Genomic DNA, 14,502 nt, shown 5'->3' with positions numbered 1-14,502 from the left:
TTCCCTTTCAGCTTGATCAAGTATTTTAAAATTCATACTAATATTGTAATTGAATAAAGGAGAATAAATCCAGGAGAGGTTAGTCTAACATGTCAATAAAGATGTACCTCTGAGTAAAAATAAAAGTAAAAAATTGTATTTGTGGAAAGTGGAAGCAGAGCCGCCGCCCCCCCCCCCCCCCCCCCCCCCCCGTAACCCCGTCACCTATTTAATAAATGCCCACGCGCATAATATCCGTTTAACCGTCCATGGTTGCAACCGTACGTCGAGGAGCCCGGAACTTTGGCAAGTTCAACCTACCGTTATTTACTGATTTTCCTGAACAAATGAAGATCTGTGTACAGTAAGCTGCTGAACATATATTCCGCTTAGAATAGACATTTGGTCCAAAACTCTACTGTTATTAGCCGCAGCTGCCGGCTAAGTTAGCTCTACGTAGCCGAAAAAGCTAACGTGACTAACGTTTGTTAACGTCCGCAATAGAGGGGAGAGCATTGTGACTTGGAGGAAGGAAGGAAGGAAACTTGATAAGCAGGATCACTGCGTACTGCTGGTTGTGCAAAGCTAGCACACTTTCAGACCACTAGCGTCTTACTGTGACGCGTTCAGAAAAGGTGATCAAGTCTAAGTACACGGTGTGATATTTCACACTGCTTAGCTTATTAGGTATGCTGATTTACAAACGTGTTAGCAACGCGTCGCTTGGCTAGTTTGCGGTTTCCTAGAGCTAGTCCGTTAGCAACAAACTTCTGAAAAAGTTGCTAATTCAGTTTGGCTTTTTGACTATCATAGGAAATATAAGAAGATCGGAGTATTTTTTCTGAACAAACCCCGTCTGAGTCGCGTCAGCACCAAGGGAACCTAGTAACAGGACTCATGGCATCGGACGTGAAAGAAAGTGAAGCGATGTTGAAGGGTGTAAGTGATACAAGTTTGAACAATAGCAACCCGGATTGTGTCACACCCAGCAGGACTGATGGGGATTTGGGAAACAGGCAGACAACTAGTCTCGCGTCTTCCGGAGTGTCGAGAAAGGAGGGTGGCCAGGATTTACAGGGTAGCTCAGCCTCAGCGTTGGAAAATTGCGAAAAATCTCGTCGAGAAAATGTGACCAAAACAAGAAGAACAACGCCAGGAAAAGTGCAAAAACAGTCTGGAGGAGGAAGCCCTGCCCCGGTTAGCCTTCCCAAGGCGCATTCACCGCCAGGAGCATCAGGAAGGTGTGTATTTTGGGGATTTATTTAGGTGATTAAACTGTTAACAAGTGTGTAATTTCACATCGCACCAGAATTTAAATCAAAATAACTAGTATGCATCTTTTTAAACGTTTTGGGAAGTTTGTGTTTGTTTTCACTTTAAAAAAAAAAAAAAAAAGCTAAAAATTCTTAAGTGCCAGTTTATCGTGTCAGGTGTCTTGAAAGAAAACATTTCCGTCAGGGCTCAGATCCCCTTTTAACCGTACCGATTTTTAATCATTCTGCATGTTTGTTCCTACATGAACTTCCCCTTATTCTCGCCATTGAAAATGTAGCAAAAATAGAGAAATTATTTAGAAAGTAAGAAAACATAAACTCCTAAAGGCCTAAAGAATTCTCAGCATGATTTAAATTCTCAAAGACAAGTTCAGCTCATGCAATTTATAACAAGCTGTATTCAAATTACTACTCAAAAGTTGAATGGAATTAACGAAACAAATCACTTTCTCAAATTACAATTTACAGCAAAATATTTATAGTGGAATCCATTGTACTTCTCAGTTCATCAAGTTTATTTCTCAGAAGGAGCAGAAAGTAGTAATTTCTATGCAGTTAAAAACCATGCAAACTTAAAAACTTGCTTACTCAATATAAACAATGTTCACAGCTAAAAGTCAATAGAAATAAATTGATGAGAAGCATTGAAGCTCCATCTGGTGATATAGGCTTGCAAATGATGTGTTTTTACAGTTTTTCTTAGTAATTTCAAATGCTTCTTCTTTTGTAAGACCTCCCAATACTGTGAAAGTGTATGAAATCACCCCAAACATTTCCCCAAGTATTTTGCTCCCATTTAAAAATTATTGCTTTAAATATAATTTCAAGTCCTGTCCATATACACATGCATTTTCACTGAACTTCTACTACAGTTAAATCATAAGAATGCCATACTTTAGCAGAAATTATTCCAAACGATGAGGTACAGTTTGGATGAGATTCCCAACTGTATCTTTTGATATGTTGGGGTTGAAATTCTGTCTCAAAAAGCTTGTCGATTCCAGATGAATCAACAGCGAATGTAATCAGATCTAGAATCAGATTTAGATGGGTTTATGCTGATGTTTATTAGGGTGGTAACCTACACCTGCTGGGGTCCTGAGACCAGACTGCTTTTAGCAGCGTTTTTATAGCACATTAGTTATATTTAAGGATGCAATAAAAATAAATTTGACAATGACTTTATTTTTGGGAAAACTAGTTTTTGTTTGTTTTGTTTGAGGAATTCTTTAATCTCCCCTGGCAACTATTCATAACAAATCACAGTTGGTGTTTTGAAGAATCTAAATAGCATAAAATAAGTCAGTGAGACTTTGACCAGTTCATATAGTTTAGTTTTTATATGCATTTCGTTCTAATGCTGAAAAAGCTCTCTATAAATTCTTGCAACAGAATAAAGGTTTCCTAAATATTAAAGTGTGTTTTAAAGAATTTCTTTTAAGTACTTCTTCTTTGTTTCCTTCATTATCCTTCCAGTTTCTGATTTCTGCTGGTACCATATGCAAACTCCTATTATACATCTGTCAACAATTCATTTTACGTGTATGAATTTTACATGTTAAGATGAACCTAAAGGATTGAGCTGACCAGAAAATTATGAGATTTTACATGTGTGGGAACACTAAAAACTGTAAGAATGGTTGAGGTCATTCCTAGTCTACAGTTATCATTGTTTACAATATTTAAAATTCACCACAGCTTTGTACTCACATCACCCCTGGAAGAAATCAGCGCACATTTAAAAAAATAAAATGTCAGATGTTCTTTGTGGGGAAATAGACAGGTATTGGATTTCTAATAAAATCACAAAAACAGCACTTTAGTGTGTTTGACATCTCACACAGACATCTTCACAGTTTAACTTCACCTTTACATTTCCATATAAATAGACATTGTGTGGTGGCTTTATGTAAGCTCAGTGTTATGATTCAAGTTTGGTTTTTTTAACTTTCTTCTTTTTTGCAGTTTAGCTTCCTTATTTTGCTGAAGTAGCTTACTATTAGTCTTTCCACTTGGTCTGCAGTTTTCCTTTAAAGGAAGCAATTTTTTTTTGCCTATTTCAGCTGTTAGGTTATGTAGAGATTATTGCCATTTCGAATCAGACGCCTAAATGGGTTTATTCTGACATTAAATTCAAAATCTGTGGAATTTCTGTATAAGCACAAATGCATTGTTATAGCCTACTAAAGGGGGCTCTGTGTAACAGCAATACAGATTCCACATTTATCATTAGTTAGGCGTATGGCTTATAAACTAAGCTCTTAGTGGAAGCTGGTAAGCTTTCAAACGGCAAAATACCTGATTAGGAGACCAGTTACAAGCTGAAGCTTTTGACTTAATGCTTAAACAAGGGACTAAAAGTGTATTGTATGGTAATTAGCCTCACAATGCGTCACATACGAGTATTACGGTGCTTTCTCGTGAATATTTAATGCTGTGAATATGTATTTGATACATGTATTACTTACTTTGTGTCAAATACATACGCAAAGCTTTAGGACCCTCCTGAATTAAACAGGTCTTATGATTAACCTACCTATGCACAGCAATAATTACTTAAATTTAGATTTTCAACTGTGTTATGCTTATTATGCATAGTAGGGAATCAGTTTAACACATCAATTCGGTTTAAAAGGAAGCTATACAATGTAGATCTTCAAACTCGCTAATTTTCTTTGAGACTATCAGCAGAGACAGCTGTCGGTGAACTTGAAGGAAGGAAGTTTAATCTACCAGACTCCAGTAAAGGCTAAATTAGTCCCAGTGTACTTGATGAATTGATTTTATCTTCAGTGCACCAGTGTCTTTAAAAACAGGCTCCGAGTGTCTGACTCAGTAACCCCAAAATGAACGGCGCTGTGGTGTTTTGGCAAATGAGTTCAACTTTAAGGCTTCCTGGCTAATCCCATTAAGACTGTATGCATCACCTTTAAAAGAAATAACCAATTATGTGTTTACATTTTACAGATAATCTGTGGTGGCTTGCTCTTGAACTTTGCCCATTTTATTCTACAAACGTTCTGTTTTTAGCAATTAGATTCAGTTAACTATGAAATGTTGAATTCTTGTTTGTGCCCCCCCTCCTGCTCCACAAGCAGCTTGGAGCGGCAAGAGTCAGTCGCCACTACAGAAGCTCGTCTGAGAATGGAAGGAGTTGAGCTGAAGGAAGAGTGGCAAGATGAAGACTTCCCACGGTACTGAGATGCCCAGATGCAATATAACTCAGTATAACATGTCTTATGCAGAGACGCTTTTGCCAACATTATGGGCAAAAATGTGAAAATCATAAAGTACTGAAGTTAAGATTATTAACTTATTTTTCATCAGGCCCCTCCCAGAGGAAGAGGATCTTGATGAGTTTTTTTCTGGAACCTCTGAAGAGAGAGACCCTGGTAATCATAACACAGTAATGCACTTCATATTACTGTACAAATAAAAAAAAATCTGAACTCTTTAGAATGTTATTTCAGATTTTTTTCTGAATCTTAAAGTTAAATCCTTGAGGACTCTTGAGTCTTACTTTGACTTTTTTTTGGTATTTTTTTTCTCAGCAATATAATTCCTTATCATTGCGTTAAAAATGAATAATTTAGTCTATTTTAAAGAGGCTGCACATGTAATAGAACTACTAACAGTTATTATCTATCCCAGGTTATGGAGAGAACCAAAGCAAGAAGGCCAAGAAAAAACTCTCTGCTCCAGACATGAGTTTGACTCTGGACCGCAGCGAAGGATCTCTTCTCTCTGATGAGTTGGAGGAAATTACAGATCTGGACCTGGACGACATGGAGACGCCCTCAGACAACAGCAATGAATTTGAATGGGAAGGTAAAAACCACTGTGATGGTCTTATTATTGATTCTTGTAACACTGATTGTTTTACTTTGCCTTACTAACAGAATAGCAAAGTAAATCCAGTAAACATAGTGATGGAAAAAGTGATAAATTCTTGGGAACATGCATGTAGGGCTGGGCGGTAAATCGATTTTATCGATTGAATTTTCAGTTTTTTGAAGATTTCATTTTTGAAAACTGAGTTTTCCCCCTCTTTGATTTTCATAGTTCAGAGTGATGTCAGCCCAGCCAGGGCCTACCAGCTTGGTTGTCAAGTGTGTTTCACAGCTTTCATTTATTTGAACTTTGAATTCAGGTCATCTCACAGAAGGAATAATAGAAATAAAAACCAGGTTTTTAAAATACTTTCGTATTTTTCCTTTAAGAAAAAGCAAGAAAATAATTAACTAAAATTGAATTTCTTCTGAAAAAATCAGATTTTATGTACAAGCTTCATCAACCAGCGCCTACATGCATGTGGGATCCTGTTATAAGAAGCTAGACTTCAGTTTAGAAATGAGAAGCTGCCTGGTCTTGTTTTACTAAACGTGGCCTATAAACATTGTCCTTTTTAGGGGTTTTTTGGTAGCTTACCTCCTCAACTTTGTTTAAAATGCTGTTTGTTGTTCTTGTTCCCACATTGCTGCATTCCTCTTTCTCACTTGGAAGAGTTGTTTCCTATGTCTGCCTGGAAACAGGCTGCAGTCCAACAGCAGGTTTTTCTCTTCTTGTGGTAAGAGTTCTTAGACAGACTTCATTTATTTTTTACAAACCACAAGTCAATCAAATCCTTCATCCCAATCATCTCTTCACTTGTTTGAATATATTTTCTCCCACATGTTATATTTCTTGCTTTTATTTTGATCTTTTTTTTTGTTTTTTATTTTAAATGTTCATTTTCTAAGGTACTAATGACAGTTTATCACTTCAGAAATGGTTTATTTTCAATATATTCACTATTTTACGGTTTTTCTCTTTTTAAGGGCTTGCATTTGATTGTAAATAAATCATGTAGATAGTACAATGGAAATAGCTCTCTTACTGGAAAATATGGACCAGATAAGGAGAATACAAACCAATACTGAAATCTTAAATTTGGTGTATATTGCAGCTGTGCTTACTGTATAAACATTCCCATATAAGTGTTTCAGTTGAATTTATTTGCGTAGTTTGACTTTGATCAGCCAAATACTTGTTTTGATGTTGAAACACTGTGCAGCAATAGATGTACAAAATACACACAGAAGTTCCTAGGGTATTTCTTGGGAGAACAATTCAGGTGTTTACATACATTTATGTTGGAATAATTTTTTTCGCACTGTCTGAAATTAAATCAGACAGAACAGGTTTGTCACGATAACTTGCTGGACAATAAATTGTCCCACAAGTTATTGCAATAAACAATAATGTTTTGAGTTACAAGTAATATAATGTTTATGGCATAAAAATGCAAGCACACCCTCTCAAACATCGATAAACTTTCATTTTTAAAGAACATTTAAGCCTGTAACTTGGTTAGGGAATTTTTTTTAGATTTTAGCAAGCAAAACTTTAGTAAAAGTTTTGGTTGCTAAAAACAACGCATAAAATGGGATACCAAAGTGAATGAAAAAAAAAAAAAAAAGGTTTGATATTTCTGAAACTGACCTCTCAGTAGTTTGTAGTAATTTTGGCTCATTCCTCCCAACAGAACGGCTGTAACTGAGTCAGGTTTGCAGACAGCTGTACTAAAACACACTCTTTATGTCCTTCCCACAAATCTTCCATGAAACTAAGATTACGGCTTTGCTATGGGCCCTCCAAATATCACTTTATAACTATTTTGATGGTTGTGAAAGAAAATCTGTAGTTTGCTTTTCTACAGAGTATGTAAATATCTTACTTTATTTAGTGTTTGTCAATTTTAGTTGTCATGTGATGTTTTGTATGAATTATGAAAAAAATGCTCTCTTTTTTTTTTTCTTCTTCTTCCTAATGAAAGGCCTGGAAAGAGATAATGAACTGCAGATGTGATTGTTGGATTTTAATCTGAGAGCAAAGCATGTTAAGATACAGATGATCAACTGGTTGTAATTGGAGCATGAGGAAAATAATCTAAAGATTTGAATGTATATTTGATGAAAAATGCTCTGATTTTAATCACACAAATCATCGGATGGCTTAATTTATTTATTTGCTAAAATATATATATTTAGATTTTTTTTTTTTTTACATTCAGATGACCTTCCTAAACCAAAAACCACAGAAATATTACAGAAAACCGTTGATTCAGTCCAGGAATATTCGGCCTCAGAGGAGCGGGAAGAAGGACGACGATGGAGGATTTTCCGTTTTGGAGATCAAGATCACAGAGTGGACATGAAGGCCATTGAACCGTACAAGAAAGTCATCAGCCATGGGGGTCAGTGTAATCTTACTGCCATGCACAAAAGCACAATGACTTGAGTTTGATGGTTTTAGTATTCCAAATTTTCTCACTTTAATAAAAAAACATTTATAAATGTTTGATATGTTGTCTGCAGGTTATTACGGAGATGGTTTGAATGCCATCATTGTGTTTGCTGTTTGCTTCATGCCTGAGAGTGGTCAACCAAACTACAGATACATCATGGATAATTTATTCAAGTAAGAGTCTGTGCGAATCAATTAGGATTTTACTGCCAGCATTTGAAACAATTACTTAACGTGTAATTTCTTCTCCAGGTATGTCATTGGCACACTGGAGCTGCTGGTTGCTGAGAATTACATGATTGTGTATTTGAATGGGGCAACGTCTCGGAAAAAGATGCCAGCTGTTAGCTGGCTCAGAAAGTGCTACCAGCAGATTGATCGCAGGTAATTCAGCACAACTCTGAAAAAGATGCTGTTGTCATAAGTAGAATAGATATGGCACCATTTTCGTTTAGTCCAGTTAGGAGACCATGATTAATTTGAACTTTCTTAACCTCTGATTTGTCTCTTCGTATAGGTTACGGAAAAACCTAAAATCGCTGATAATTGTCCATCCCTCCTGGTTCATTCGTACCCTGCTGGCACTCACAAAACCCTTCATAAGGTATGTTGCGGGTATAAATATTTGGAAAATTGAAATGATTAAGGCAAAAATATTTGTATTGTGCCATTTCTATTTCCTTCTGCAGCTCCAAGTTTTCTCAGAAAGTCAAGTATGTGTACAGCTTGAAAACCCTTGCTGAACTTGTCCCTATGGAGTACGTGGCCATTCCAGAATGTATCAAACAGTGAGTTTTCGACACATGAACGCCGTTTGGTTTAGGTTTCCCAGTTACATTTATAACCATATGAAGGTTATACAGGATAACTGAATACAGGAGAGGGTATGAGCTGCCAAATCTTCAACAGTTGCTTGAAGATGGATAGGGATACCCTCTGCACAAATAATGGTTGTCCTGACAACAGATTGTCTCACCTGAGCTGAGTCTTTACAGCTCCTCCAGTGTTACCATGGGCCTCTTGGCCGCTTCTATCAATATTGCTCTCCTTCTCCACAACTTTCTCCCTGACTTGTCTGATGTGTTCATTGGTCTTCATGATGCTGTTTGATAAACACTATAAAATAATCCATACTGAGATCAAAGTAGATAAGATTTTGTTTCTGGTAAGTCCTCTTGTGAAGGCAGGAAGGATTTTATTTAGCATTATAGACATGCAGAGCAAACCTTCAACTTTTATTTGTAGAAGAAAATCATGAATTGTTTCCTTTCACTTAAAAATCACAACTTTGTGTTGCTCTGTCACATAGAGCAACAAACTCAACAAAGTTTGTAATCATTGAATGAAAAAAGTGGAAGAAGGCAGCTGTATGTCCACCGCCAATACAAAGTGTTGAATTGCATTTTGTTTGTTCACTACACAACCAGACACAACATCAGCATGTCCTAGTCGCTCAAAGGCGATCTACTGCTTCCAAAGTGTTGAATTTCTGTTTCTTTTTGCTACACTGTTACATTCTTCGTTTGTAGTCATCACTCACTTTTACACTCTCCTCAGACTTTGAGTAAGACTGTCTAGTTCATTTTTTAAATATGTTGTAAGATATTAAAAAAGATGGAACTAAGCTATGATTAACAGCACTTTTAGCCTGCACTGTCAGTACACAGTTGCCAGTTATCAATATATTTTCTTTTATGTCAACAATTAGCTGGTTCCACTTCAGTTTAAAAACCGGCACATCGAAGGATTGTTGTCTGTCTGCAGATCATTGAAAAATCATGTTCTGCAGAAATGTAGATATTTGCTTCAAATTAGAGCAAGCATTTATTTCACAGAATTTTTTAGCACCTCGATTAAATCTAAGCTCTGACAGGTTAGATCTGTCCTAAAGCTTTTTAGATGTAGGGAAATAATAATAATAATAATTAATAATAATAGAAATATGTTATGTGTGTGTATACAATAGGAAAAATATTTGTAAAATATTGTGAATAGATGACAAGCACGTCGTCTTCATGTTGTCATTTGTCTCCACTCTTTTAAAAAGATACTGCTCAAATCCTCAGAGAATCTTTAAACATTCTGCGCGTTTTGATCTGTTGTTGGTTGTCTAAATTTTCTCTCCTTAAACCAGTTTTCCTGCCCCTCTTAAGGTTTGATGCCGAAAAAAATAGGAAAAGCAATAAAAGGTATTTGCTCTTTGACCAAGGGTCAGTTTCTGCATCCTTTTGTATTTTGTGAAACTAACAATAAATTGATCAGGTAGCTTGCAGAAGCACACCAAGACACCTATTCTCTTAAAGGAAAGACAATTTCCTCTGCAATTCTCAACTGATGTGATTTAAATACCAAATAAACAGAATGACTGTCTGCTCATTAAAATAGGTGGCTTGGTGAATGTTTAACCAGCTAAATTCTTGTCTGAGCCAGCAATGTAAAGTTAGCAGCATAATTTTATTCTGCATAGTTTTTTCATTTTTTTAATTTACAAATATTGCCAATCTTTACATTTTGCGTAAGGCTTTTTGTATTTCAGATTATGCATTTTTTTTTTTTTTACCCAGTTTAGAAAGCAATGTAACAACTTTAACCAGTTTATACGAAAATAACTGTGCACAGATTGTCTTGATGTCACACTTACTGGCACTTATTTCTTGTTTAAAAAAAAAAAAAAAAAACGCCCAAAAACCAAACAGGTTTAGAGTTGCTGCAGTTTATATTTGGTAAGTTTTTTTTTTTTTTTTTGTCCAAGTTAGTGCCACAAGGAACTAGTTTGTCCCCGTCATTGTGGTACGTGTGGTTGCACTGTCGCACATTAACCGTGTCCTCACATGGTTGTCAGTAAGTGGCCCTCACTGAACGACCAGCTTGTTCACGCTCACAGCTTTCTGCATGACTCACTCCCTGCACTCCTGCTCCCCACTGATGTTTTGGTAAATAGATCGTTTGTCAGCTTTCCTCTTGCACTCGGAAATGTACTGCTTTTTCCTGATAAGTGATTAATGTTCAGCAGCTGCTGTGATTACTATAATTGATTGAAAAGTATAACATTATTTAACTGTGAAGGACAGAGGAGTTTTCAGTTTATAACCCGTTAAAACAAAAGTTCTTGTGAGGAGTTGCACATTACAAACTTCTTGACATTAAGATTAACAGAGGCTCCAGTCAGTTCATTCTTTTTAACCTAGAAATATTAAGGACTTGTGCACATTTCTCCAATTCCTTAATTTTCAGTTACTTTGAAAATGACCACCTCTATCAAAAAACTTGCAGCTTTGTTCTGTTTTTATTTGGAGTGGAATTGTGAGAACAAGTCCAAATCTGAATCAGCAGGTCAGACCTCAACCGAAATTGGCCTGATCGATAAAATAACAGCTAAACTTCATTAGAAACGCATAAAGTGCATTGATTTGATTTACCGCACTTTCCAATAAGCTGGAAGATGGATATCCAGTAATTGCACATATTGGTCCTTAAAGGACACTTGTGTTCTCAAAGGAAATTAAAAACATTGTCATGTACACTTGGTGTTGACTTTCTAGGTGAACTGAAATGTCAATTTTTTTAGTAAAAGGTATGTATGATTTGAACATTTTCTAAATGTGAATATTTGGGTCAAGCAAAAAAGAAAATCAATTGACTAGCAACAGCCTAAAATGTGTTTTTGAAAGCCTAAACTGGTTTGATCCACCACTTTGTAACAAGCGGCACAAAATATTGAATTTTAAAACAAAGATCTCAGTGGACTCTGACTTATTTTGTGAAAAAAATATTAACTTTTTTTTTTTTTTTTACTGATTTTGTTAAGAAATTAGACAGGATATTTATCTTTCTTACCTTCATCCCAGTCTGAACACATTTCAGGGTGTGATTCTGAAAAAAGATCTATTTTTTAGAGGTCATTGTTGTAAGCTGATCCTGATTGATTGCATCAATGCCTCCCCGGTCTCACAGCTGTCTTCTGACTTCTGAATGTTTCTGCAGAGTTGACCAGGAAATATTCGGGAAGGTGGAGATGGCTGCTGCTGCTGTTCCTGAGTGACCACTTCACAGCGCCTCATGGGGAGGAGTCTCAATCTCTTAACTCCTGTCCTCATGTTTATGTTCTGCTCAAAGTTACAGGAGATTTTTTTTTTTTGCACCTAAAGTGCTTTTTTTAATCTATGCTGTTTGTTACATTTTCAGACACTTTGCTGTATTTTTTTCCTGTTTATCAAACAATCTAACCCTTATAACTTTGCCCACATTTGCTGTTCGAAATATTGTATTTTGCTTTTATTTAGTCCCCTATGTTAAGTCAAGCCTGTCTTTGGTTTCTTAGTTAAATCCTCACTATTTAACACTTTGTTACAAGTGGTTGCTGCATGTTCTGCTTTGTTACATTGAAATATATATTTATATACAAGGTGTTAAAGGAGAGAAATTTAATATATTTTTATGAACTGATTTTTAAACTGCAATTTATAGGTGTCAAACTCACAGAGTGGCATTTTATGTAAAGTGTTGGCAGCACCTTTTCCACTGTTCATTGCTGATGTTCTGTTAAAATTTCACCTGGGGAAAATAAAGTTTTATTTTGTTGCCCCTCACTGGGATGTGCTTCTGGTTGTTGGAAAGAGAATCTGAAACAAATTAGATTAAATATCCGTGTATACAGGGTTTGTGGAAAATCAAGAAGTACATTTGTCATAAAAGGTGTTACATTTTATTCAGTTATGTCTTGCATATGTACACTTGTTTAATGCTTATTCTGTCAACTTATTACATTCAACCAGTTTCTTGAAGTGGTCAAGAAGAAATCAGAGACCGTGTTAATCATACATTATCCACGTTTAGCTCATAAAGATTATAATAGGGTTTTTCCTAAAAACAGGTTTTAACTTGCTAACAATCTGTCCAAGCCCCAATTATGATTAATATATAAAGTAAGAAGGCAATGGTGTGGTTACCTTCTTGTGCCCAGCTCACATGCTAGCTTATTAAATCAGCTTTGCAAACTGTATTAAAGGTGTTTTTTATAATTCATGTAGGACTTAAATGTAACTATTAGAAGAAAAAATGTTCATAAAAACTATTCATACATAGTTGTGGTATTCCAAAAATGTTTACCACTTTGGAGATTCTTGTAGTTATTACCACAAATTAAATCCACAGAAAGTACAGATTTTATTGAAATCAAAGATTTAGAACATTGTATAAGAAACAAAATACCATTCTGACACAATAATTAAAGAAAAAAAAAAGTACACCTGTTCACTGCTAGTAAGCTAGCAGCAGGAAGCAATTGCATTTTATTTGCCTACACGAAAGACAAATTTGCATGTCAAACACATTACAGATAATATTACAACTGTAATGAAATGTGTTATTTTAACAGTAAAAAAGAAAAGTAACATACTTTTTATTTTTGACATTTCACTGATAATACCGACCTTGTATGTTTACTCGGGGGGTCATTGCCTTGTGAGAATCTTAAACCAGCTTATACCTGTCTTGTGAGAATCTTAAACCAGCTTATACCTGTCAGATGTTCTATTGCAATAAGGTAAGAAGCTTCTCAAACATTACCTGCTCCATTTGGAAAGAAAAAAACTACATTTTAGTTTCTACAAGAGATTTGGATTTTGCAGAGAGCCCAGGGGGTCATAACCCAAAGCTTTGAAATGCAGAACTGACTCCAAACACCTGATGGAAATGTCATCAACTTCTGGGTCGAACTTATTTGCAAAGAGGTGCTGCTGTCTCAGAAGCCACAGGAGATCGCCAGTGCCGTACACACACACCGCTCTCCTGTAGGCCCCCGTACATGGATAGTACGGAGCTCCTTTGTTCACGTCTCCTGTTAAATAAGACCACTTGACAACTCGGGCGAGAGCCATCATGTCCGACGTGTCATATTTGCCGTTTGAGGGCATTGATCCAGGAACAGAGGACATCCTCTGCAGGGTGGCCCACATGTGCTCGTCTGGACTGTATGTGTCTTTTTCCCACTCCATGAATTTCTGAATCTCTCCGTTCCCGTTCTGCATCAGGTATTTCACAAAGGCCCTTGAGACCACAAAGTAGGCGTTTCCTGAGAACATTGGGCTGCTGATGGGTGGCGGGCTTTTTCTCTCGTCTGTTCTGATGATCCTGTTGGTGACATTGTGGTGGTACTGCCAGCGAGCTTTCTTGGAGGCACTGGTGGCTTCAGTTTCCAAGCTGTTCCTCCCATTAAGGACTTTCAGAACCTTCACCATCTCCCTGTTGGTTTTAATGGGAAAGTCTGTCCCACAGGTATTCAAAAGGTATCTCCACTGAACTTCAGAGTGCAGCAGATCTTTCATGCAGTTCAGATCTGCCTGTACTCTGGACCATGAAGCATACACAACACTTTCTAATTTACTGGCTACAAAAACATTGGGAAAGCAGGAAACTATTTTCTTCACAGCCTCGTGAAAAGACAGTGAAGACTTCAGGTCAATATGGACACAGTAGATGTTCTGTGGAGCATAAATAGATCGTAAGAGTCGTTCAAACATCTCAATCTTCTGGTGTATCACTATGGAGTATGCAATGGGAAAATTTTGTTCCTCCTCACTTAAAGGCACTGAAATGAAACCTCTATTCTCAATGTAAGCTGCACAATCTTTTGTTGCATTAATGTAGAAATCCTCAGAAAGAGTTGTTTTCCTTCTCCTGGATGCTAGAAGCTCTTTTATTTCAGCCTTGGTACCCTCTGCAGCTCCAGCGATGATAGCTAAACAGGCAGGCAGGTCAGCGAAAAACTGATCCGGGATATGAAATTGAGAGGGCGAACTTCTATCAATGGCGGTTTCCCAAAAAGCAAAGGAAAGGAACAAACAAGCCAGGCTGAGAGAAAAAAAAAAAGTCCACCTTGTCCGGAGTTTTGTGTTAGTCATCTCTTTGCTCAGAGGCGACAGGGCAGGTAAGCTCTCATCAATGCAGTTTCCAGTTTGAAGGA

At 36.7% G+C, this 14,502-nt stretch overlaps 2 protein-coding genes across 7 annotated transcripts; one reads left to right on the top strand and one right to left on the bottom strand.

The window, feature by feature from the left end:
- The first annotated feature begins 227 nt into the window (after positions 1-227).
- On the top strand, positions 228-12,127 carry bnip2 (BCL2 interacting protein 2). 6 transcript variants are annotated; one of them, XM_023348141.1, is made up of 12 exons: positions 228-1,220; positions 4,349-4,447; positions 4,581-4,645; positions 4,905-5,081; positions 7,306-7,488; positions 7,610-7,712; positions 7,791-7,922; positions 8,056-8,142; positions 8,228-8,326; positions 9,692-9,727; positions 10,235-10,261; positions 11,523-11,608. In XM_023348141.1, coding segments are annotated over exons 1-12 (1,353 nt in total). In that variant the 5' UTR covers positions 228-876; the 3' UTR covers positions 11,524-11,608. The 6 variants fall into 6 exon arrangements, with proteins under 6 accessions (XP_023203909.1, XP_023203922.1, XP_023203894.1 ...); XM_023348154.1 differs by lacking the exon at positions 10,235-10,261 and having other exon boundaries at positions 7,360-7,488; positions 11,523-12,127; XM_023348126.1 differs by lacking the exon at positions 10,235-10,261 and having other exon boundaries at positions 11,523-12,127.
- Positions 10,267-14,451, bottom strand: gcnt3 (glucosaminyl (N-acetyl) transferase 3, mucin type). Its single transcript, XM_023348163.1, has one exon. The coding sequence runs from the start codon at positions 14,438-14,440 to the stop codon at positions 13,145-13,147; it is 1,296 nt and encodes a 431-aa protein (XP_023203931.1). The 5' UTR covers positions 14,441-14,451; the 3' UTR covers positions 10,267-13,144.
- Positions 14,452-14,502: the final 51 nt, after the last annotated feature.

The sequence above is a fragment of the Xiphophorus maculatus genome, chromosome 2, assembly GCF_002775205.1.
Source record: "Xiphophorus maculatus strain JP 163 A chromosome 2, X_maculatus-5.0-male, whole genome shotgun sequence".
NCBI classification, from domain to species: Eukaryota; Metazoa; Chordata; class Actinopteri; order Cyprinodontiformes; family Poeciliidae; genus Xiphophorus; species Xiphophorus maculatus.
The sequence above is the reverse complement of the archived record's forward strand: the minus strand, read 5'-3'. Positions and strand labels throughout refer to the sequence as shown.